We start from the raw sequence: 26,399 nt of genomic DNA, 5'->3' as shown, positions 1-26,399 counted from the left end.
CTTTAGCACTGCTCTACTATAGCTATCAGAAATGAAGCATCTGAGCGGAAATGTTACATGGTCACCCTTCTCAGCTTTAGAAAGCTATCATTGGAGGCTGGATTGCAAGACTGAATGAAGATTGCATTCTTGGCTACACCACTAAAACATAATGAAACAGTGCTGTCTGACATAGCTCCTGTTCTACACATGGTACACATTTCAGGCTCAATCTGTCTGCCCAAAAATAGGTATAAAAAAAGAGTTAAGATGTTCTAGACTATATCCACAGGGCTGGCAAGCATGGCACAAGACAAATGGGAGAGCCATGCCCTTCTGGAGAAGCAGCTGGAGGCTAAGCATTTTAGTACTTTAAAGTTGGCACTATACACCTATACCTTGAGCAACTGTTTTGAGCCCTTCCAGTTTTTAATTTTGCAACATGTGTATCAGTAAGGAAAGAAAAAAAAAGTAGCTGTGCAATACATAGTTGATATTGTTTTACAGTTTGCAGGTATATTCTTGAAGGACATTCATATTCTTTCTGCCAGTTTGACTAATCCTGTCACTTAGTTTTTCAAAGTTTCAGATTTTATTTTCTGTTGTCAAATTCAAGAAGTTCAAGGGCTCAGACTCCCTCTTTACTCCTATATTCTTTTAGTTTAAGGTCAGTTAATACAAAGCCTCAAATCATATACTTGTCAGCTGATTTCTACACATCCTTTTTTTCAGGGTTTCTTAAGAATCTGCCAGCTGGCTGATCACAAAATGAGGTACACTTTTGAACAAGCCACTGGCCAGATTCAAACTCTAACAGAGATCATGAGCACAACAGACCTGGTGCTTTCACAGTTACAGCTGATATGTCTTTTTTTTTTTTTTTTTCAGTTGAATGCCACTATTTGATGCTGCACTACATGATAAATAGAGACACAAGTGTAATATTTTTTACTCATGCTGACTCTCGCAACCTACTAAAAATCCTGATTTCTTTCATGAGAAAATTTCACTCTGAAATTAGGAAGCCATGATTCTGTGTCTTTAAAGGAAGACCCAACTTAAGCACTATGCTCTAAATATATAGCAAAATAATGTAAACACATATTTTTATTTTAAAATTTTAAATATTCTTTATAGCCTCCATGACTGCTTCACCTACATTCCTCTTCCATAAACTAGTTGCAAACTTCCAATACAATTCATCCAACAGACAGGGTAACCAAGGTATGTATTACTGAATTTCTATTTTTTTAAATCTATTCAGAGACAGCAGGTGTCTAAAAGGTAAACAGAATCCATACTAACTTAATTGCTGCAATGTTTTGTAGCCAATTGTTACAAAAAATTGTCAGCAAGTATCTCTCTTTAAATGAACCATATTGTAAATAAATGTCACCAGAGTCTGAGTTTGCTTTCAAAATTAGTGTTAAGTGAGAATCTTGTTTACAAATACAAGTACTTAGTCATTTCTTGTGGGCCTGTGTATTGCAAAAATTAATTTTCATCTCTTCATAAGAAAAACATTAAAATTTCAGCAACAGACTTCACAAGAAAATTGTTGATCTTAAATATTCTTTTTTCATATGATGACAATGTCATTCACTGTACTATCCACCGGCTTTTTGGGGATCCTTACCCAAAGGATAAGGCTTTGGGGATCCTTCCTCTATTCAGTTTAACACTAGATAACAGTGCAGAGCAAATGGCTGGAAGCATTTGACAAATGCAAACAAATCAAGGGTCAGTTAAATATATGGCAAATAATAAATATATGGAAAAAATGTGCAAATTTTGATGCAAATAGTGAAAAAATATATTCTAATAGTCCAGATTTTAACGCCATGAAGATGATGTATCATGTAACTGATGGAATATCAAATGTTGGTAAATATTAAACTGAACTAATTGTCTTAATTTTACTTAACGACAACTACAATTTTGATTTTATTAAATTAATATGGCAAATTCTGTTTGGAGTTATACATACAAATTTTACTGCTATCAATAGACTGTGTTTATCCGAAGGCAGAATTTAACTGAAAATGTTTCCAAATACAATGGAAAGCCTATTCGAAGGTTTTGTCTGTCTAGATTGCTATACCGTTATGTTGTAAATCTACAAAACCCAGAACATTGTACACAGTAAAACGTAATTTTTTAGAAATTTAAAATTACTTACAAGCTGCTCAGACTTTACACTGTAGAGCTGAATGGTCTTGGCCACATTTTTTGCCACAGCTAAACTCAGGTCCGGATCAACAGCAGCCACATTTAGCTCACTGGAAGCGAAGATTACAAATCTTAATTAACAACTAAACAGTGCTGTATTTAATTGATAAAGAATTAACTATGAATATGTAGTTATGTGGCATAGAATCACCGAATGGTTTGGGTTGGAAGGGACCTTAAAGATCATCTAGTTCCAACCCCCCTGCCATGGGCAGGGACACCTTCCACTGGACCAGGTTGCTCAAAGCCCCATCCAACCTGGTCTTGAACACTTCCAGAGGTGGGGCATCCACAACGTCTCTGGGCAGCCTTGGTTTGGGCTCCTCTGGACTCGCTCCAACAGGTCCATGTCTTTCTTATGTTGGGGGTCCCAGAGCTGAATGCAGTACTCCAGGTGGGGTCTCACCAGAGCAAAGTAGAAGGGGAAAATCACCTCCCTCAACCTACTGGTCACAGTTCTTTTGATGCAGGCCAGGATACGGTTGGCTTTCTGGGCTGCAAATGCACAGTGCCAGCTCACGTCCAGCTTTTCATCCACCAGTATCCCCAAGTCTTTCTCCTCAGGGCTGCTCTCAGTCCATTCTCTGCCCAGCCTGTATTTGTTCTTGGGATTGCCTCGACCCATGTGCACGACCTTGCACTTGGCCTTGTTGAACTTCATGAGGTTCACACAGGCCCGCCTCTCAAGCCTGTCAAGGTCCCTCTTGGCATCCCTTCCCTCCAGCGCACTGACCGTACCACACAGCTTGGTGTCATCAGCAAACTTGCTGAGGGTGCACTCAATCACACTGTCCATGTTGCCAACAAAGATGTTAAACAGCGCCAGTCCCAAAACCGGCCTCTGAGGAACACCACTCATCACTGGTCTCCACTTGGACATCGAGCCATTGACTGCAACTCTTTGAATGTGATCATCCAGCCAATTCCTTATCCAGGAAGTGGTCCATCCGTCAAATCCATGTCTCTCCAATTTAGAGACAAGGATGTTGTGTGGGACAGTGTCAAATGCTTTGCACAAGTCCAGGTAGATGATGTCAGTTGCTCCTCTTCCCCTATCCACCAACACTGTAACCCCATTGTAGAAGGCCACCAAATTTGTCAGGCACGATCTGCCCTTAGTGAAGCCATGCTGGCTGTCACCAATCACCTCCCTATTTTCCATGTGCCTCAGCATGTCAATTTAGAGAGAGCAACACATACAACCAAGTCTTTCTAAGCACCATAATTCAGTTTACAATTTAACAAGTCGTTTGGGAATTTTATGTGCAGTGCTCCTATTCTAGTAAAAATGAGCAAAGTTTAGGAATGACACTTCAGTATGAAATTACTATTAGTAAGCCATTCAAAAATATTGACTGCAATTAACTACATTCAAGCTTGGCAGCAGCCTTCAAACATTACAGGTGAATACACAGTCATTCAACTCTGGAATTACATGAGCTTTGCAGAAATACCCAGGGGATGCCTTAGCTTGACACAACTAATAAGCTATGTTTTAGGCAATCCTTTATAGTAACAGAAGCCCCAAAGGAATAACAGGGAACAAATGGAAGAAGGAAAAGACTTCTAAATCACTTCCAGTATTTCTTGTTCATGGAACCCCCCCAGATCTGCATTGGTTGGGGTTGCATTCATAAATGCTCTACAGAAAACAGACAAGCACAAGGACCATCATTTTGCTAGTGATGAGAGTAACCTCTCCCAAGAACTGGAGTGACACTAGGCACCCTGACATAGGAATAACCTTCCCTGAGAACTCTGCAGGGCCCCAAACATCATTAGCTAAAGGTCACTCTGGAAAATTCAGCTGAAATGTCATAATTTTCATGTCATTCTCCCTTCTCCCCTGCAAGGAGCAAAATAACATCAATAACCAAACCGATAGGCATGTTCTGAGCATCTGCAACTCCCAGTCACAAGTAGAGTGTCAGTATTTAATATTACACACACACTCACATACACATACTGTGAATACTGCCCATCATTTTCAGACTGTATTAAACAGAGTAGTCATTACCAAAACCTCATGAGGCAAAATACACCATTGGTAATTCAAGCATCTCATTTTACAAATTCTACCTGGAATAGTTGTCTTTATCTATTATCTTGCTGTTTCACTCTAACAGAATATTTACACCAGGTATTATCACTTGCAGCCAAGCAACTATCATCCTCCGTTTGACACAGTCAGAATAGTTAAGATATCAGACACTTACAATATGTGTGAAGTTTCTCTTCCTGATGTTTTATAAACTTAAACAGTAAAACTTAAATTAAAATTTCAGTTATTCCAGAAAAACAAAATACAGAAGATAAATAATAAAATTTATAATAAATTATAAATAAAAATAAAGAGGTGATTATCCTGCTGTATTCAGCATTGGTGTGGCCTCACCTTGAGTACTGTGTGCAGTTCTGGGACCCCCAAACAATTTAAGAAGGTTGTTAAGGTACTCGAATGTGTCCAGAGGAGGGCAACAAAGCTGGTTAAAGGGCTGGAAGGAATGTCCTATGAGGAGCAGCTAAGGACTTTGGCTTGTCTAGTTTGGAGAAAAGGAGGCAGAAGGGCGCTGCTCTCTACAGCTTCCTGAGGTGGGGAAGTGGTGAAGGAGGTGCTGAGCTCTTCTCCCTGGTATTCAGTGATAGGATGCATGGCAGTGGTTCAAAGCCATGCTAGGGGAGGTTTAGAGTGGATGTTAGGAAGCATTTCTTTACCAAGAGGGTGGTCATACACTGGAACAGGCTTCCTAGTGAGGTGGTCAATGTCCCATGCCTGTCAGTGTTTAAGAGGCATTTGGACAATCCCCTAAATAACATGCTTTAACTTTTGGCCAGGCAGAATTTTTTCACTGGTCAGGCAGTTGGACTAGATGATCACTGTAGGTCCCTTCCAACTGAAATATTCCATTCCATTCCATTCCATTCCATTCCAAACCCTGACTTAATTTTTACACTAATGAGTTTTATAACTAAAGAGTAATCAACCTTTTACTGCTAAGGAAGTCTCAGTTCTAAAATTGCAACTTATGAGGAAAAACATGTCAAAGATCACATTTTGCAATGTATTATACGTGCATACCTGGCTACAGTTTTAATGATGCTGTCAAGCTCATCAGAAGAAGGAGGATTCCGACCTCCAGGAGGGAAGACAAGATTGATGGGGTCAAAGAGTCGAGATAAGGATTTTGACAAATAAGCAGCTTCATATTGTTGCAGTGAATCTTTCAAGGCCTTCTCTGGACTGTGGGTATAAGACAAAATTACTACATTTTAATTTAAAATACACAATAGCATTGAACCTTTCCAGACCATACAAACTTCACAGTATTGAACCTGCTTTTTCTTCTGCTCTTTAAACATAAGCACTCAGAAAGATTTTAATAGTGTATAACATCTTGCTTTTCACTTGAACCAAGTAACTAGTCAGGGAGCTATCCTGTGTAGTTCAATACAGTTCTTGGCACTTTCTGTAAGACCGGTGTAGAATCCCTAATTCAAGGTGTTCTTGAAACAAACAGTGCTAAAAATATCTGCAAAATATCAGCAAGATATCCAGAACTGCAATGAAATATCTTTTTATATTCACATATTTCATTAGCAGATAGCTTGTACTCAATTGTACATTAAAAAAAAAAAAATTATCTCCTGGTATATGTATGCATATAGAAAGCTTCAAATACACAGACTTGCCTTAAATTTACCTTTAATAAGCTTCAGTCTTTAGTATTTCTATTTGTGAAAATGAGTAGGCAGTAGCTCTCTCAAACATTTTACCTCATTGTCAGAAGTTTGGTGAACTTTTTACTTTGCTTCCATTGAAGTCAATACATGTCCCACTGACTGCTCAGGAACATATTTAAGCCAATACAAATCTCACCTAAAATATTCATTCTATCTTACATAAGTCTAGAAGTCCTAATAGACTTGATGAACCTGTTTCAGTTTGGTCTTTCTTATATCTACCACTCAGATCATGTTTATTCTACTATGTATAAACATAAACACTGTGAATCATAACAAACTGAACATTTGTCACATTCCAATGATTGCAATATCATTAAGAGAAAGCTACTGCTGTAATCACAACACATACAAAACTGAATTTTCATCATTCTGCTTTTTTTTCACCCAAAGAGACAAAAAGATAAAACTAGTTCCAAAGTCAGGGACTTTGTGAAAGAGAAGACAATCCAACACTGTTCATTATATAACCTAATGAAAATCCTAAAGGTCTAAAGTAGTATTAAAGCAATAACTGCAAGAGGAAAAAAAAGCCTTTAAAATTTTCCCGCTCTGACAATTTGAATAACACTAAGTTCTTAAAAATACTCTCTTTTCTTGCAGGGTGCAAAGCTTTACATTTTATTGCCTTAGAGTTCATAATACATACTCATAATCTTGGGGTTTTTGCATGAATATGTCCTGTGTATCTTCTTCCATTTGTTGTAGTTCAGCAAAGAGATCAGTAGTTCCACTTGTGTTAAAATTCCTCTGAATATTTTGACTATATTGTTGCAGGCGCTTCCACAAGTCATTATAAAGCCTCAGTAATTTAGGGTATTCTCCTTCAAAAGCTTGTTTCAAAAACATAGATGCTGCAAAATAAAGCAGTAAGCAATATGCGTTGCTAAGTTCAAACTAATTTTTTGATTCGTATAAACAACCTATATCCTTGCATTTGTATTAATGAATGATATACAATGTTATCTTATCTTTAATATTAATCACGTAATATTTTAATTAATTTCAAAGTGGCATGAGCTATCACATTAAATGCAGTTGACAAAGGTATGTATCTAAAGCACCAGCATAAAATCCACAACTGGAAGACTGGACATGGAAAACTTTATATAATAAAGATATAAATCCTGGCTGTGAAATGTTCGGTATCAAAATTAATTATTACTATTATCATTCATTTAAGGCTAAAGCGTGATTAGAACTCTCTAAATCTAGAGATTTTCTAACAATAGCTTGATGGGGGAAAAGTGTGGGGCTGTGCAACTTTGAAGATACCCATTTAAAACAGACAAAGATAACTTCTATGAGCTAAAGTCTTAAGAAATACGATGAGGGAAGCATATGCTTTTACACACACTTCTTAAAACAAGGTACCTAAAATGCAATTCCTAAACTTCTCAAATAAAGAATGACAAAGCCAGCAAAAAAATGAGCATTACTTTCAGCCTTGAAAGGCTTGCCACAAGTAACCGGAAATGAAACAAATGTACAACTGTTTTAGCAACTGATGTTAATCTTGATCTAACATCACTCATACTTTATGGATTTCCCATTACATTAGGAGATTAACACTGTTCCATTCATTCATAGGTTTTTCGGGTTCCAGACATCTGCCCCATTTCACCCAGCCTATCCTTTCAACTCAAATACGTCCTAATTTTTTATACTGGAGGATTCACATTTATTATCAAACACAGAGATATTTTAGGTCACAAAGCTATGTTTATAAAGACTGACAAAATGCAAGAGTTCCCTTTCTTCTGAAATGTTGATTGATCTTATTAACTGATGTCACAATTTTACAATCTTAAAACCGAGGGCTGAAAACAGGTAGCACATGTTTGGTTTGAACATATGAGATTCCTGGTATGTAGATACTGCTGTTGAAGTAATGCGTAAGGCAAACAGTAAAACTAATATGTTTTAACACAAGATGAATACATTTTCTTCTGGGATCATCTAGTTACATAGCAACCACTGAACAGGAATCAACCAGCTAGTTCCTCAAAATTATATTACTGCTATAATGCCTGACAGGACCAAATTTTGAAAGGCCAATGCAATAGCTGAGTTCACAAAGATAAATGCAAATCTAATGCACTTTATCTGTATGTGCAAAAGACTAACTTTATACACTGTACACAAACATGAAAGATATATTTATGAAAGCACCAAACTCACCTATGATCCAATTGCATGCTGCATTAGCATGTACTGGTAATAGTACTGTCTTATGTTTATACATGTTTTTTATTTAATATTCCTTGATTGTATCTGCTATTTATGTATTACATATGTACAGAATATTGTGTATAGTCAGAACACCAGCCATTTATCTATATTTAGACAAGATACAATTTTGAAGAAACTCGACTCCTATTTATAAAGGTATCAAAAAATGGCTAAAATCAGATTTTTACAACTAATCAGTGTTTAACAAGAAAAGACTGTAAGACTTGCTCTTTAAAATCAAATTACTATTTTTAAATTTGGCAAACCCATTTGCTTTGGAAAGTATAATGTACCATTCCAAACATTTTTACCTCAACATACAGTTGCAAAAATATGTTTTTCCTATTAGATAATGACTACTTAATGAAGCAGAAAATATTTCTTTCTGAAAATTCAACCATAGTTTAGGAGGATCAACCTGTTTGGTTACAAAACCAAGAAGTTTTAAATTCACAGACCCCACACTGAGTGAACCGCTGCTATAGTTTTAGTAGAGAAGATAATGAGCAAAGGGCTTACTGAAATGAGAGATTCAAAATAACTATAGAACACATTACAAATCATTTGTACTGAATACTTACAGTCTGTTGCTGACTGAAACTGAGAGGAAAGTGTCTGAGTTACTGCAGTCCAAAATTTGTACAAAATATCAGACTGGCGATCCTGACAGCAAGGGACAAAAGAAATACAAGTTTCAAAACACTCTTTTCAAAGATTCTTAAACAAGGCAAATGCTTCCAGTCAAAGCTGTTCTACCATCACTGAGAATAAAACTAAGTAAAAGAATTCTGAGAGGTTTTCCTCAAGTTTAAAGCTAGGAAAAAATGTTGAGGAATACAAAAATTAAAGCTTCAGTCTTCTCTCAAATGGAATATTTTCCTTCAAGCCTGAGAGAAATGCTCCCAGCTCTCTTAGGTGCATGAGTGTAGACTGAAGCAGCACACCTCAGGAGCTGTGTTAGAAAATCTCTTTGCATTGCAGTGACCTTCTCATTCCGCGGGCATTCTCATGCTGGCTATATCCCAGCAATTATTGTTACTGCCATTACAACACGCTTGCAAACACTGACCAGGGACCAAAAGCAGTGCATGCTGCTCTGCTTCCCACAGAACAGTTTCTTGTTTCTAAAAACATAAACCACATGAAAATACAGTGAACTTCACAGTTGACTCTTCACCACCTTATGTCAACAGGGCTTGCTGTCAGAAGTGGAAACAAGGTAGGATATTCTTGCAAAAAAGACATACAAGAAATGGCAGGCTGTTTCCTTACTCCCCCCAACATCTTGCACTTATGCTCAAGCATTAAAGCATGACTTTGTTTTCTCTCTTTTGCTTTCTTCCTGTCTGTGTGTTTGAGGTAGAAAAAAATTACAGGAGATGACAATGGGTATCCTTGTCCTGCCCACTAGTTAAATGCTTGGAAGGCTGTCCAGTGTTTTTATGGGAAGGGGAAGCTGACTCTGGACAGAATGGTTTTCTTCATTGCATGGTATAGATGGAATGTATTGACCCTACTGTATAAATGAACCAGTTCAACCAAGTCACTATAGTAATGATAATCAGCAAAATGTGCTCAGAATGAAAAAGTGAAACAGCCAGCAGTGATGACAAATGTCAGCAATTCTAAGGATCTTATGCTGACACTTGGCTGTTTCAATCCTGAGTTAACTCTGAAACATCCAAGGTTTTAAATCAAACTACAACATTCATAGCTAAAGATGGGTTTAAGCAAAAAGCTCAACACTGAAATCACTATCAAAGAGGGATGCATTTTCTCAGCTTTCCTTTTGGCACTGCCAGTGACTCTGCTATGAGAAAAATGAAAAAAAACCCCAACCAACCAACCCTAGTTCTTGTTAGTAACACAAGCCCTTTTAAAGTGTCAGTTCAATTTCTGCACTGCCCAGCACCACAAAAAGGAGGAATTAGCTATCAAATATAAAAGTCCAGCTACTCCAAACTGAATTACTACTTAAGATGACAAAGGAAGAAAGAATGCGCTCTATTCACTTGCATTGGCAATAACATGCAAAGCAATGAAGGTGTTTAGAATGTCATCCATTAACAGGGTCCACTGCATCCCACTTGAAGATCTGGTCATTGAAAGACTGCAAGTTCAAGCTCAAGTTTCAGTTCTAAAACTCTCATCTTAAAGAATTTATATAAAACCTGAAATCAGTCAAAGGTACACTGAGATATCTAAAAATTAAACAAACAAACAAACAAACAACCCCCCCAAACAATAATCAGACAGAATGCTTTCACAAATTCTGAGAGTAGATGAGGAATCCATCCAACCCTACTCCTTATCTCTAAAGATATTCAAAGAAAGATAAAATTTATAGGCCATGTGTTAAGAATTGACAGAGAATATCTTTTATGTTGTTGGACTCATACTTGTAAAATATATGAGAATTAACATAGAATACTAAAATAAACTGGCATGATAGAATCTCATTTTTGACTGCTTGAGGACACTGATGGATTTAGAAACTGAAGTAACTTATTTTATAGCTATGTTTGTCTTTTCTGTCAAATTGTACTTGATTTTCATAAATGGGCAAAGTAAAATTATAATATTAGACAATGATTGAGAAGATGCACTGCAAAAAATATCTTTGGGTTTTTAGTAGATTTATTACTATAGCATAAACATGAAATTACTCAGTTCTTCTCACAGTTTCACATTTAAAACATGAAAATTACTATAAAACAAATGGCCTTTCACATCAGCTATAGAGTAAATTAATTAGTTTTCATGTTCTCTATTCCAACCTGGAACAATGTTTGCCTATTCAGCATGGTAACTCAATTCAATTTCTAAATAATCTAATGGAGGTGGAAAAATACTTACAGAGCACTTTCAAACAACTTTTTTTCATTACTGTAATCACCATCTACACCTCTGTCATAGTCTCAGCACAAAATACAATGATTAAAGGGTCTTGAAAACAAACTTGCACAGAGTCCCTCCACATCAACATTTCTATCTTAATTGTCAGATTCAACATGGTGACAAATAATAGTAACATACATGTGATGACATTTAATGTTTTTTGTGAAAATACATAACTTTTGCATATACCCATATATATACATATATAATATATACATATGTAGTCATGTAAACATTTGCATAGTAGCCACAGCTGTACCAATAGCTTGTGTCTTCTGACCCAGGCAAATGGTGTACAGAATTTTGTAGTGAAGAAGGCCCTCACCTCTGGGCTAACCAACTGTATTATGTATGAGGAGAAACAGAGGGGAAAAGCTACGTGGCAAATTCAAATAACATTTCATACTGATTGACTACTCGGTCAAAAATGTTTAGGGGAAAAAATTATTAATGCCCCAGTTTTGGACCAACTAAAAACACTATCTACAGAGTCATTACTGGTTGCTTCTATAATGTAAGACAGGATATTTCATTTTGTCCATTGTTGAGCTGCAGTCTCTCTGCAGGGGAAATATAGCTGCTGATTAATAGCACACAAAAGACCATGTAAGAATCTGTGGTAGGAACTAGAGCATACTGTTGCCTACACGTACACCAGGGGGCATTTAGGTGGGTGGATTGTAGCTACCAAAATTGGAATACAGCAAGGCATTAGCATTAGATACTCCTGCTGGAGTAAAAAGTACCGTATGCAACCATGAGCATCCAGAACCATTTACTTGTTTTGTTTAAATCTGTAATTTCTTTTGCTTGCACATTAACTCAATATATTATTTTTTAAGAACTTTTAAATATCTCACTGCTTAGTTTTTAAATAATGTATTCTAATAGAGGTTACATCTGTGCCTGTAGATCACAACAGAAACTATAATTTATTTAAAATATAATGTGCAATTCCATTTGACAATAATCAATACTAGAAAATGACACAAAAAAGAGAAGCAAAAAGCGCGTTTTCCTCCAGCTTAGCAGGAGATTAAAGGAATGTCCCTCTTCTTGTACTGGATAACTTCTTTAAGGACTTAAGAAGATAGGCAGGATGAAGGTGTAAGAGGAAAAGGCAGTACTGCTTGCCTGAAATGTACACAGCAAATCTACTGGCTCATCTTATTGTAATGGAAAGTTTATAAGCCTTCCCCTATGCTTCCTATAGCACTGTAAGCAACATCACACAGTATCAGAAAGTAACTGCACTTTTGGGCCCTTCACTTTCAGAAAATGTCATCTAGCTAAAATTGCATTCTTGTCATCTTATCATCTGTAGAGTGTAAGTAACGAATTTGGTCCTTCTCTACACTTACACCAAATATCCTCAGTGGTAGACAATGTATGGGAGCACAGGGTACATCCATATTAGTGATTCAATGTGTAGAAGAGGTTCTTTTCAGTGCAAATCTGTCTTGTGTCTATACTTGTTGTCTTGCAGAACACAAGTGTGCTAGCAGACTAACTTCCACTATTCAAGGAATACACTACCTCATCATTAGCTTAAAAAGAACAACTTCTGCAATTAAATAGCTTTTTGCAGCATATCGTCATATTTTTTGTAACAGAAGCCACAAGGATGTACTAATATTTTTATCAATTAATATTCTGAGACTTTAAATTGGGAATTTTCCATTTCTCTTGCTTCTGAAAATGAAACAAAATTGGAAGATGTTAAATTACTCACACCCCCTCCAAAATAAAAATGCTTGCTTTGAAATCGAGCCACAAGCAGATTAACATCTTGTGATACAATCCCTTGTAGCAGGAGCAGCTGACAAGATGAGTAATGAACTGCATCCGATTATCTTTTCAGCTCTGTGGCAATCATTTTCCAACAGCTTCCTATTCCATAACCAACAACACTGGAAAAAGGTCACCATTCTCTCATATTTCCCCCCCATCAGTGTATGGGTTTAATAACGCAGAGAACACATAAACCTTTGGAAGTTAAGAGGTCTGGTACTGTTATCTGGGGCAAAACTGTTTCAGGTGCATATTGCATACATAGAAATCCTACATAAAACATCCATAGCTAATTTAAAGTCTCTCAGAAGGAAATTATTACACTTTAGCATATAATATAATGCTATTTCCTCTTTTCATGCAATATGTTTCTTCAACAAAAGAACCTTAACTGTAATTGATGGTATCTAAAACTCAGGACAGGCAAGATTCAGGTTGACATATACATATTTTCCCCATCATGGAATACAGCTGAATTAAATCTATGAACATTAATTGCAAGCAACTGCAGGACTATAATGGTAAAATGGAATTTTCCCCCCAAAGCAGATACATTTAACTCAGCATTTTGGAGTTGATGGTACTATCTGTTTGCAGCTTTATTTTGATCTCATAGCAGAGAAAATCTGCACATAAATCATAATTTGCACCACTACAAAATGGCTTGGAGGTTAAGATCAGCCATAGAACTGGCTATTTTTTCATAAAAATCTGCTGTGAAAATGCTCCTATACCTAAACTACACTTCCATAAACTAATAATCTACGAACCCAAACTGGTAATCAAAAATACCATCGCTACTGTTCCTGTGCCCAGTGACCACTTTATTCTCCAGAACTGATACAGCTGAGCAGGGACTCAAACAATGTAGTAGCCCCTACACAACTCCTTGGGTGGTGCAAGACTGTTTACATCTGTCTTCCTCTTGTCAATTCTTTGCTTTCAGAAATGAACTGAACAACTGCCCAGTAACATAAACTAGGGCAACCCTCTGCTGTTCCGACCTGCTGGACAGCTGGCCAGAAGCAGGGGAATAGAAAGATGCTTTTGAAAGACATATGGACTATAAGCACTTAGCTACTTTTGAAAAAGTTATTCCTAGGGAATCCACTTGCATCTGTGTAGAGTAAAATAGAAAAACACAACAATCAGATTCCAGTCTGGCCCATCCACTATAATTTCACCCTTTCTCATACTGTTTAAAAATTCAGTACTCAGTCACACATACTATTCACATAGGAAATACTTGCTCATGGAAATTACACACATAAATCAGACAAAAAAATGTCCGGCAGGCTAGACCACAAATGGCAATGAATTTTCTCAACAGTTAGGCTAACTTTATTGTGCAACTGAACTGGACAAAGATCATTAGTATAAGCCATAATTCAACAAAGTTTACCTTTATTAGAATAACAGATGCAGGCAGTCTGTTTGACTTTCATGGTATACCTTATTTATGTGAAATTAAGAATGTGCTTAAGTGCTTTGCTGAATCAGGGCCATAATCAACAATCAGCAAAAAACGCATTCACCTTGTATAACTATTGCGTTTCAACTATTACTATAAAGTTACTATTGTCAATACTCTGCACAGACAGTAATATTGTGCAACTTCCCTACAAGAGAGAGTTTTTTAGATAAAACTAGAATGTGTGATAGTACTGAATAATGATAGTGCCAGGAGACATTTGGACAGTGCTGGTTCATCCTGCTCTCTGTCCCAGCTCAAGAAAGCAAAGTCAAACATAGGCTTGTGCATTCTAGGTGAACACAAACTAGCTATCTGTATTTTAAGGTAAGGTTCTCTTAAGTAAATCTTTCTGTTGTCTTTCCCCAATAATACAAGCATGATAAGTGTGAAAATTTAATATTCTAATGGCAAAAGTTTAACACTTTTGCTAGTCTAGGACAGAAAAGGTCTACTTTTAGTAAATGCCAAATTCAAAGCAGCTAACTGGCCTTTTAGGCAGAGATTTTAAGCTAGAAGTCAAGAGAATCACAGAATGGTTGAGGTTGGGAGGGACCTCTGGAAGTCATCTGGTCCAACCTCCTGCTTGAGCAGGGTCACATAGACTAGGTTGCCCAGGAACATGTCCAGGCAGCTTTTGTATATGTCCAAGGATGGAGACTCCACAACCTCCCTGGGTAACCTGTTCCAGTGCTCAGTCACACTCACAGTGCAAAAGGTGTTTCCTGATGTTCAGAGGGAACCTCCTGTGTTTCAGTTTGCGCCCGTTGCCTCTGGTCCTGTCAACTGGGCATCACTGAGAATAGCCTGGCTCTGTCCTCTCTGCACCGTCCCTTCAAGTATTTATATACATTGATGAGATCCCCTGAGCCTTTTCTTCTCCAGGCTGAACAGTCCCAGCTCTCTCAGCCTTTCCTCATAGGAGAGATGCTCCAGTCCCTTCATCTTTGTGGCCCTTTTTTGGACTCTCTCCAGTCTGCCCACATCTCTCTTGTACTGGGGAGCCCAGAACTCAACACAGTGCTCCCTGTGTGGCCTCACCAGTGGTGAATAAAGGGAAGGATCACCTCCTCAATCTGCTGGCAATACACTGCTTACTGCAGCCCAGGATACTCTTCACCTTCTTTGCCACAAGGGCACATCGCTGGCTTATGTTCAACTTGGTGGCCACCAGGACCCCCAGGTCCTTTTCTGCCAAGCTGCTTTCCAGCTGGGTGGCCCCCAGCATGTACTGGTGCCTGGGATTGTTCCTCCCCAGGTGCAGGACTTTGCACTTCTCCTTGTTGAACTTCATGCGGTTCCTGTCAGCCCATTTCTCCAGCCTGCTGAGGTCCTGCTGGATGGTAGCATGACCCTCTGGACCATCAGTCACTCCTCCCAGTTTTGTGTCATCAGCAAACTTGCTGAGGGGACATCCTGCCCCATCATCCAGATCATTAATGAAGGTGTCAAACAGGACTGGACCCCGTATTGATCCCTGGGGTACACCACTAGTTACTGGCCCCCAGCTAGACTTTGTGCCACTGATCACCACCCTCTGGGCCTGGCCATTCAGCTGGGCCATTCATGAGCAACCTTATGTTCATAAAAAGCTGAGTTTCAGAACTTCAAAAAGGGGGCTGTTACAGCACACAGTGCAACTGAGAGAGACTGCAGATTTAACCATCTTCTATGCAATGACTGGTGGTAAGGAAAGGATTCAGATCAGTATTCTTTTATTGGTATATTGGCATATTAAAATTTTTTTTATTCAGTAGTCTTTATATCTTTAGTGCATTGTATTATAGCATGTATGCAGACTTGTTCATATTGTGAAGCAACATTATTACCCAGCTGTATGGATTTGAAATTTAGATTAATGTTGTCTGTTTGCAGGATTACAAGATTATCTTTGATGGAGAAAAGTACAGGCTGACAGAATCCATGTGCTAAACCCCTTCCCACTTATTCACATGAAAGTGACTTGATTTCACAGTTCAAAAAGTATAACCCATTTTCACTAATAGCTACTAGTAAGTTAATAAACCACTGAACAATAGTGGGCTGAGTACCAGTACCATGAGAGCAAAGATATTTGAAGATCTGCATTCACTGTTACTCTACAATAATATTAATGCCACAGCCTGCAAAACCGATTTACAGTCTCCTCAAACATAAAAACAGAACAGCTTACCTCATTTTTAAAAAACATACCGAACTACTAATTAACTTTGCTATTAATGAAATGAAATCTCTTGAGCTCTGTTCTTAATATGACTATTTAGTATCTGACATTAAATCTAAATTCAAGGAATAAGAATGAAAGTACCTCCCTTTTTCAGTATTAGACAAGAATGCAAGAAGATGCTGAAAAGACATATATTTATTTTTACAAATGTCTCTATTTCCTCCACACTGTAAATTTAGAACTTAATGAGTATAATTTCCCATCTGTGAATTATCATATTTGTGTGTGTGTCTAAAATAGCTATTTCTAACATTCAAATAATAAATCTGACCCACTGATTCTAAACTGGCTCCCACTTCATGACAATCACTTCCAACTTATTTTTCCCTGTAGAAATTTTGATACTTTGAGTAGAATGTGAAAAACATCTTTATTGTGAAGCCTCTTTGAAATGTAAAACAATATAGTGAATATTATGATGCAGCTAGTTGCTGCAGGCTCCTGAAATCAGGCTTTGCATACTAATACATACAGTGTTTTCTATTTGTAATCAAAGTCTCCACCATAAAGAAATACGGGACTTGCGAACGTTGCTCTAAAAACAGAAGACATTTAAAGGACAGCCTAAATATTTTTTCCACCAATAAAGCAACAATGCAAATGATTTAACAATTTTGTACGGCAAGATCTTATGGGACAGAAATAAGGAAATCTATTTGCACTATTTCTATAGCAACATAATTGCCAAATGCTAGACTGTGAACAAAAAGACATCATCCTCAGTAGTGCAATTAATCAGTAAAGAAAGACAAATTCCAAGTGTGTTTTCAATAAAGCTTTTCCATCTTCTCAAAGTAGTCAAGATTAAATTTCTTAAAAGAACACTGCATTTAAATTTCTAATGTTGTCTACATTATACATTGCAGGTCAATAGATGTCAATAAATGACACCATGATTTTAAAAATGACCTTGATTTTTTTGTTTTACTGCAGGGCATAGAATTTCATTACACTGAGTTGATCAGTTTATACCCAAGGTGTAATAGTTTCTAGATTTCCAGCAGTGGTGCAACATTTTAAAAAGGACTCTTTATGCAGCTGACAAAAGAAACAAAACCTGTTTTTTTAAAGAAAGATAACCTTCTTAACTAGAAAACAAAGTTAAGATTGTGCATTTTCCCTATTAGAATATTAGAATTCTTAAATGATTACTCAGAAAAACTAATTTTTAGGAATAAAAATACTTGGGTCTTAAACAGTGTCCTGTATCTCCAAAACTGCTTAAAACATTAATTAATCCTCCCATATTCCTGCAAGATATGTATCAGCTAGAAGTAAATGAACTTAGTGTTTCCAAAAGCCAGTAACTACCCAAGGGATCTGACAGCTTTCTTCTACCCAGAGAAGTGATTTAGTTTGTACACCAGCAATTCAAACTACACTTTCACCTTGACTACTACATACCCCATCCAAGGATGAAAGGGTGGTCTGTTACCACGTCCACTCAGCCTGCAGTTGTTCAGGTAAGATTGACAAGAACAATGATGAGAGGCGGCACTTCTAGTAAATGCATTTCTTCTCGAATAGCAAGCTGACTGAAAACCAACTGATTTAATAATTTTCAATCATCACTGAACTGCAATTTGCACAAACCCCAACAAACCATAAGTGAAAAAGAACAAAGGTCATTATAACCTACTAACCCATGCAACCTCCACACCATCCTTTTTATTTACGGCTGCACATTTCTGTCAGAGAAAGTTCTAGAGAGAATGCAGTGTCATTAGAAAACCATTGCACAGGCTCTGACCCTCCCATTTGATTCAGAATCAAATTACTTTTAGCATGGCTGTCTGAACACACTGATGCATTCAAAACTAGAATCAGGACTGTTAACTGGTAAGACCTTTTTAGTTTTTTAAGAGAGGCCTCAAAAAATCTTGCAACTGAATTCAGCAGGACAATTTGTATGTTTGAAATAAAGAGCATCTTCGGTATTTTGGGGATCAAAAACCTGCTCATTCACTTGTGTTTAGATCTCCACAAAGTACCTTGTTACTGCTTAAATAATAAACAGAAACTACAGTAGAAATAATATGCAAGTAATCCAATTCTGTTTCTACAAAAAAATACTGGAAAATAAATCACATACTTGTAATAATAGGTGAAAACCAGATTATTTTCCGAACTCACATAAGGCAGTAATTAGATTATTTTTCATTTTTTCCCAGTTGGGATTATTTTTTAATTGGGCCAACTGAATGTGAATATGTGACGTTAGATGTGAATAATTTCAAAACAGCAACATTTTTTAACAAGTTTCGACAGGAAAGAGAAATAAGAAGGTGAAATGTAAGTACACTTTGGGCAATAAACATTTATATTTTCCATTTATTTTCTTTATCTTATGTAACGATGAGGACATTTCCTTCTGTATTGTTAACACCTCATATTGCCAGTGTTGACAACTCAGGAAAATAGACTGCTTACTCACCAAACGTTCATCAGGAGAGGCAATGATAAGAGCCCTCCATAAAGTACATAATAACACTCCCTACAACTCCCAGCTCACTTTTTTATCCAGAGGCTTATGTAAATGACAGGGTTTGTGGTGTGCCTTAGCTGCTAACAAGCCGGACATCAGCAGATCAAAGGCGATCAAGGGCAGATCTGGCCTCTCACAGGGAGTCCCCTTCTGCCCAGCGGAGAGACCCCAGCTCACCCTTTCTACAGACCACCCCAAAATGCCCTACAAAATGATTTGCTGCTTTTAAGGTTACTTCTCACTTTGCAGAACTGTTCGCTCATGTCTATGTAGGAGTGAAGGACTCAAAATAGATGAGGATCAGAGATCATTTTCAACTCTTTTACAAGGGGCTTAGAGGGATTCTTATCTCTAATTAGGAAGGTGGCTGTCACAGAAAGATATGTTCTACTGCGACTTACACTGTAGTCAATTGTAGTTTACGTATTAAAACAGCTGAGGCAGGATTAGTCACTACACATTGAAAGAGAGGAGCAATAAAGCAGAACAAACTGGAGTAACCTATTAGCTCTCTGAAGGTGAATTAAGCAATTGAAAGAAGTTATATAAATAACCAGTCATTAGGTGAACAAAAATATCAATTTTACATTATTTAAATCTTATTTGTAATTTTAATTTTTACCCTCAACATTATGAAAATAATAACCCTACCTTAAAAAAAAATTATAAAATTAAATCTCTATTCATTTCCCCCCAAACTAGAAATCAGAACTTAATGAATTCTGAATTCTTTTAGCCTTGCTCCTCAACTAAAATCTAGTCATTAAAGGCCTTCTTCCTTAGATAAAACCACAAAAATGTCCACTCAGCCTTAAAAGAAATGTGTTTCTCCTTTAAATATCTCGTAGATCTTTTTCTGAAATTAAATCTGTAATTTTAACATTTACAGATTAAAAATTAATCTATAGTTCATTACTAGTATGACATGTAAAGGTTTTTACAATGTATATAAGTGCACAATTTCTTTTCAAAATTACATTTATTTCATATTGTGGCAAAGGAAAAATACCAAAAGCTAGATCTGCAAAGAGAAGGAGTGGAAAAAAGTGCAGTGTAAATTTAATCTCCACAATCTTCCACGATACTCATGTAAGCCCGGGTATGTCACTTAAGTCTTGGCCACATCTAATCATGGAAAAATTTGGAAGTGAATTCTGTAAGAAAAACCATAGTGTAGAAAAGATGTGGGTATTGTCATTGCCCTCCTGCTGAACTCCAGTATTTATAAACCTTACAAGTTCTGTGCCTCAGTTTCTCCATCTGTCAGATTTTTGTTTTGTTTCCTTTTTTTTTTTTAAACAGAGAGGGTTTGTGAATCCTTTAATTAATTAGCTAGTGGTTTTAAAACTACATTTTTGGATACAACATGATACAACACTACTAAATATTATTATGATAACAGGTAATTAGAAGGCCAGAAAGCACATGTTTGAGATCATAATTAGAAAAAAATGCAGGCTGTGCTATCTGTGAAGAGAAAGACACAAAAATCCCCAATGGAAAAGAATGATTGGAAAAAAAAAAACCAAAAAACACCCAAACCACAAAACACAGAAGTAGCTTCCTTGCTATTAAAGGACTTGTGCTTTAAAAAGGCTGGGTCTCCTCCTCTCTTATGCTTCCTAGGATGATACTTCCACTGCAGTAATCAAAACAAGGAAGCAGATGGACAGGCAAAGTGGTACTGCAGCTGCTGCAGAAGATGACTATAATAATAATGTTGACATCAGTAACAGTAATTAGTGCACAGACTGTAGAGTGGATGATTCGTTTTCCTATCTTCTGGCATGGGCATGCTGCCCTAGCGAATGGGTATAATGTTAGTACCTTTAGTTTGTTTTGTTCATTTGCTGTTTATTAATGAAATTGAATACAATAAAGAAAATCTAACTTTTCTCCCTCTCCAGAACACTTGCTGAGGAAAGCATGTTGTTTCAGTTTGGATTAATACAAGATGGAATCTTCATTAGTAAGCAGCAAAATATCAATTTCTTTCTTATCTCTATGTACACAATGTACACAACAATTCATACTCTCCCATACAGCCACCTGTATGTACTCTTGAATTTCAGCAGCATGTAGTACTTGTCTGATTTTGTCTAAACAAGAGCTCTACTGTTTGGTGTGACTTCACCCATCTGCAGGCTGGCGCCATACCTTTTTCAAGGGACACTAGAACAAATGGTATAACTGTGAAAAGGGCCAAGAAAAACACTGTGCTACAGTGAACCATCTCAGGTAAGAAGCAAGTAAAGCATCAATGCTATCAGCAGTACTGTGTCATGCTGAGAGCACTCTGGTAGCATCATACAAGGATGTACCACTACTCCTTAGCTGCCTCACTGAGAATGACAACCATCCAGCTTGGTGTTATACTACACCAGAACACCTGTTGAAAAGCAAAATACCTGGAAGAGTGATAACTGTGGAAAACCAAATGGATGCATTTTACTTGGGAAATACGATTTGTCACTTAGATGCAATCCTGCAGTATGAAGTCAAAGGAAAGGAAGGGTAATCAGAGAGATCATGGAACATGATTAGTGTATGACAACCTAAAAGCCTTTTATTTTATATTCTAATGAGTTTTTCCTTACTCTGCATCTAGCTTCTAATGAGATTCATTCTCCCTGTTCATTTATTCTCCAGGATGATAAAAGATTTCCTTTGACTTCCCTCTATTATCATCCTCGACAACTGGAAAAAATCCTATCCCCTTTTCAAGTGCTGTTCTACAAAAGGGAAGAGAAGAATTGACAAGCACAGGCTAAGGGTGGGAGCCACTCATGAACACTGAAAGCTCATTTATCTAAGCTTCCTTTCCATCCAAACTCTTCCTGAGCCTTCCAGAGTTCCTCCTTCTGTCTCTAGGTTTCTGTGTTTCTCCTTAAACATGCTGACAGACTGAAGGGCTCCACCAAGGCAGCAATAGATAGTTTTTGCAGGATCAAACTTTTTAATGAAGAAAATATGCTAGAAGTTTATAAACTTTTTTTCTAAGCATTTTGTGTTTGTTTTGTTTTGGTTTTTTTACAACACAGAAAGAGAAGCTTGAAGTGCCTTATACAAAAGTGATGTTCTGTGACGTCTTTTGGAGATGGGCTTAACAGACAAACTTAAATGCTGTATTTAACCTTCATTATTTGCTTTCACTGTTGAGAAGACCACATTTGCATATGAAGAGTTTCCCCAACATATTTAAAAAATTAAATTCATGTAAATTAAAAATCCAGCCATATACTTGGAAAAGGAGATGTCTGCATAAACACATCTTTTGTTTCTGTTTCTTCTCACCTACTAAGGTAGATGAGATAACTTCAGTAATTCTGTTCCTAACATTTCGGAAGACCATTAATCAAATTATTCCAAATATGAATAGAAAACAATGCAATTGAATGGAGAAGAATAGGTATTCAAAAGAACAGCCATGATTATTTTTCAAGGAGAAATTGCCAAGAAGTAGAGAAATAGATGGCTGAAAGTGTAAGATGAAGACACATTTTCCTATGCAAACTAACACACTTAATTAATTACTTGAATCACATGGTATTTTATGGAATGACATTAATGATCAGTAATAAAAACTGACAGTGTGCCTTACCAGCTCCCTTTAAAGAAAAGAAGTTATTATAAAAAGAACATGTTTATACCCTACAGATGTAACCCAGAGACCACAAATATAGCTTTTGATGTTAGTTTGACGTTCAACACTTCACATTAATTTAATTACAAAATTTTTATGGAACTGTAAAATTGTAAACAAAAGCATTCCCTCATCACATTTTCCTTAACAGAATTACTAAAACATATTCAGCTAAATTAAAATTTTACCTTAACTATTTCCTCTATGAAGCAGACATGTGACACAGGATCTCTTTTCTTTGTCAATACTTTCTGCAAATGCTGCACCTGTAAGAAAGAATTAATTGAGAGGAAAAGTTGACATCTAATATCTTACATGCAGAATTGCATGACTAGACAAACAATAATTAGCTGATGAGTACCTGTCCACAAGCAGCACAGATCTGATCCATGAGTTTCTCCATGTTTGTCCAGAGGGCTGCTCGAAAAGCTGCTGTGTTCCCAGGTGTTGGCATAGCAGCTCTACCAGGACCACCTAAATGGTTTTTAAAAACCACAGCAGCACATTTCAGCTTTCATGTGTGAAAATTAAAATATTAGAAATACAGATCTCTATGCAGTCTGACATAAGAATTTTTTTTAAAAATCAAAGCAGCCTAAAATAGCTTCAAAACAGAGCTTTCTGAATGGCCTCAGTTGTCTCAACTGAGAAGTCAACTAAACTCTAAAGTTAGTGGGGATACTTCAATGTTCATCACTGTTACCACTGTTCAGACCTCCACAGAAACACCAAGGTAATGCCAGTGAGCACTGTTGCGGGATGTAATAGCAAAGTGAAATGGCAGAGACAGTGGCTGTGAAAAATACAGGTATTACCAGCTCAGGACTTAAGTGCATAGGTAAACTGCTAAAAAAAGTGATATTCCAGCTGAAGGGCATGCAGCTTCTAAACCATCACTTTCCTTGAGAGGGGCTGTATTCCTTTATTATGCTGATGATTATAGTTCTGGACCCCCAACTTGTTGTAGAAGTTTTTTTAAAAAAGCTTTAAATGTTCATATTGCCAAAGTTCAAATTTGCCTGGCTGCCCAATTCCTCTGTATTCTTTGGTATTTGAGCTAACATGTGGGATCTAAATGTCTAACAGTGCAACATTCCTTCATATTGAATATACTGCTTTGAAATTATTTCCATCTGACAAAAGCATCACAACGTAGTTTCAGGCTTGTTCCATTGCTTGCAAATAATTTCTACCCATGATCCTCCCACCAACACAAAGGAAGAAGAATTTGTCTGAGCCCAATAACAACAGACAAACCGAATTTTGGCTTTGTATTAAATGATTTCTGAGACATGCCTATTCCCATCCTCTACTGGTTAAAGCAAGCAGGGAAATGTTCCTATAACAGGCTTAGATGTGAGAGTTTCTTCCATTTGACAACACACTCTGTTTCTGTCAAAAAACTCAGTTATTCTCTGTAAAACAAGCATCATACCTCTTGTAATACTTTGAGATGGTTGGGTCAATACTTTGATATCCAAAGCATTTTTTATGTTCTCCTCCAGGACTGTGCAGTATCCATCCACCACATTAGCAATGGTATCCTTCAAAGTCCCAAGGTTATGGAAAACCTGAAGAGCAGTTCCCACTTGAGTAGGATTCTAGAGAAAGAAGATTTTCAAAAATAATTATTATCTTTAACTGTGCCATAGGGTTTTTTTATCATGATGAGCCATCATTTTACTGGGCAAGTTCCTCTTTAAGTTCAGTCTGCTAATTCATTTCATTTAACATTAAATAACTGGCATCCTTACTGCGTAACAGAGAACAGAAAGTAAAGGAGAGAATTTATTTCCTTTGATTGCCTACCAATGCTTTGCTTAGCTTCCTTTGGCACTATCCTCTGAATAAGAAGAATGGAAAAAAAGGAACTGGAAGCACTGCTAGCAATATCTAACCTGGGGTCAGTCACCAGTGATTGATCCAGTAATTCCAAGGTTAGTTACAGTACAGCTATATTCAGCTATGGTGTAGCTAGTAATATTGTTTTAACACATGGTATCTGTTACAGTACTGTCATTTAAGTGCCAAACAGTTAATTAAATGTGATACAGGCTTTAAAAAAAAAATACTAACCAAGGATAAGCAGAGGCAACCAGGTCAAGCCCCCACTACTGACAACTGCAGAATTTAAGCTTGTATTTCTACATTTCTATTTCTAATACTGACAATAACTTCATTTTTGCCACAGCAGAATTAAGAGTGCAAAGCAATACAGTGATCATTTCCAAAGCCTGGAGAGAGGAAAAAAAAAAAAAAAGCTCAATTGTCTCTGTATTGTTCAGAGCTTTTCCAAAATACAGGAGAGTGAAAACTATCCAAAAACTATTCAGGTCCATTCTTTAAGAGACCTTTGATTAAGATTAAATCTGATGATAATTCCACTGAGCAACACTAAACACTGACATGGGTGCTATTTAGGAAAAGAAAAGCCTCAAATTACTGTCTTTGGAAACTAAGCACTGTCATCCATACACTGAATACTGCTTTTTTATTTAGCATTCACAGGCAATTAGTGGAGGGGGCGATCAGTTGATCATACACACATTAGAGATGCAGTCTTTTGTCATTTTTCTTAGTGACTTCTGCCAGCAGTAAAGAACATGGTCTGGCAGAAATCCTGGCACCCAGACTGGACAGAAGCATCTGAGACCACAGGCACGTCCCACTAGAAACCCCACTTTGACACTCCTCTGGCAGTGAGACCTTACACCACTGCACCCTTCCTGCTGGTGGCTGCAGCAGTAGCAGCCACTAACATTGAAAGGGTCTGCTCCAAGACCAATGCAATTCTGCTTCATCTTCCCCAGGTCACAGTTGTTTTCAGCCAGACACCCCTGAGCCAAAGAAAGGGGGGGTAGTCATCTGCCTTTCAAGTGTGGGGAACGTGCACTACCACAGCAGTAAAGCTATGATGCAGCTGCTGTGCTGAAGATTCTTTTGCTGGTACATCCACCTACAGCAACGGGTTTTCTGATCCATTGATCAACAGGGCATTCTCCTCAAACCTAATGTTTCAGATGTCACAGCACTATAACTACACATTCCTGTCACTCTTTCTAGGGATTCTGCAAAGATCAGAACCATAGTTGAAGCAAAAAAGCCAGATCGCATCTCCTTCCCCAACTCCAATGAGGCGTTTCCAGGTTTAGTGGAAAGCAAAGGAATATTAGGCATGTATTATGGTTTACAGACCTTATACTAACTGTACCAGTTTCTTTTTCCAAACAGTGTGGGAGTTAATGAGCATTCCCAGCATAGTATTATGGGTCTGGGACTTGTAGGTTTAGTTTTTTGACAACTGGGTATGCTGTAAAATTTCTAAGCATTCTGTGGGTGTGCTTGTGGAGGTGGGAAAGTAAGCCATAAAGACTGGAAGATTAATGGGATGTCAGAAGATGAATAGTAAGATAATGCAAGGAGGGAATCTGGGGACAAAATGAACAAGAAAAAGAAAATATAAATGGGAAGAGGATGGAGAATAGAATGAAAATAAACTGGAAGGAAGAAAGAGAATGAAACTGAAAGGAAGTAAAGCAAAGATAGAAAAGACTCACGTCATTTACCAGTCTTTCCTGTTGAAATTGTTCTAATTCTTATAGAATACTTACACAATTATAAAAACAGGCAGAGTCAGTAACATAAAATCAATACCTTACTACTATAGTAAGAGCACTCAACTAGATTTCAGTCAGACTCTAAT

General features: G+C 37.2%; 1 protein-coding gene across 1 annotated transcript in view; it reads right to left on the bottom strand.

Annotated features, from left to right (window-relative positions):
- COG5 (component of oligomeric golgi complex 5) overlaps window positions 1-26,399 on the bottom strand; it is a 193,889-nt gene that overhangs the window by 42,175 nt on the left and 125,315 nt on the right. The window contains exons 9-15 of the mRNA XM_010581090.1: window positions 24,132-24,297; window positions 23,058-23,170; window positions 22,885-22,962; window positions 8,763-8,844; window positions 6,599-6,803; window positions 5,288-5,449; window positions 2,159-2,258 (exon numbers count right to left, since the gene is read on the bottom strand). Of these exons, the coding sequence (XP_010579392.1) occupies window positions 2,159-2,258; window positions 5,288-5,449; window positions 6,599-6,803; window positions 8,763-8,844; window positions 22,885-22,962; window positions 23,058-23,170; window positions 24,132-24,297 (906 nt within the window). The remainder of the gene's footprint in view (window positions 1-2,158; window positions 2,259-5,287; window positions 5,450-6,598; window positions 6,804-8,762; window positions 8,845-22,884; window positions 22,963-23,057; window positions 23,171-24,131; window positions 24,298-26,399) is intronic.

The sequence above is a fragment of the Haliaeetus leucocephalus genome, unplaced genomic scaffold, assembly GCF_000737465.1.
Source record: "Haliaeetus leucocephalus isolate CR32 unplaced genomic scaffold, Haliaeetus_leucocephalus-4.0 Scaffold751, whole genome shotgun sequence".
Lineage (NCBI taxonomy): Eukaryota > Metazoa > Chordata > Aves > Accipitriformes > Accipitridae > Haliaeetus > Haliaeetus leucocephalus.
Note: the sequence above shows the minus strand (reverse complement) of the source record. Positions and strands in the feature narration are given on the sequence as shown.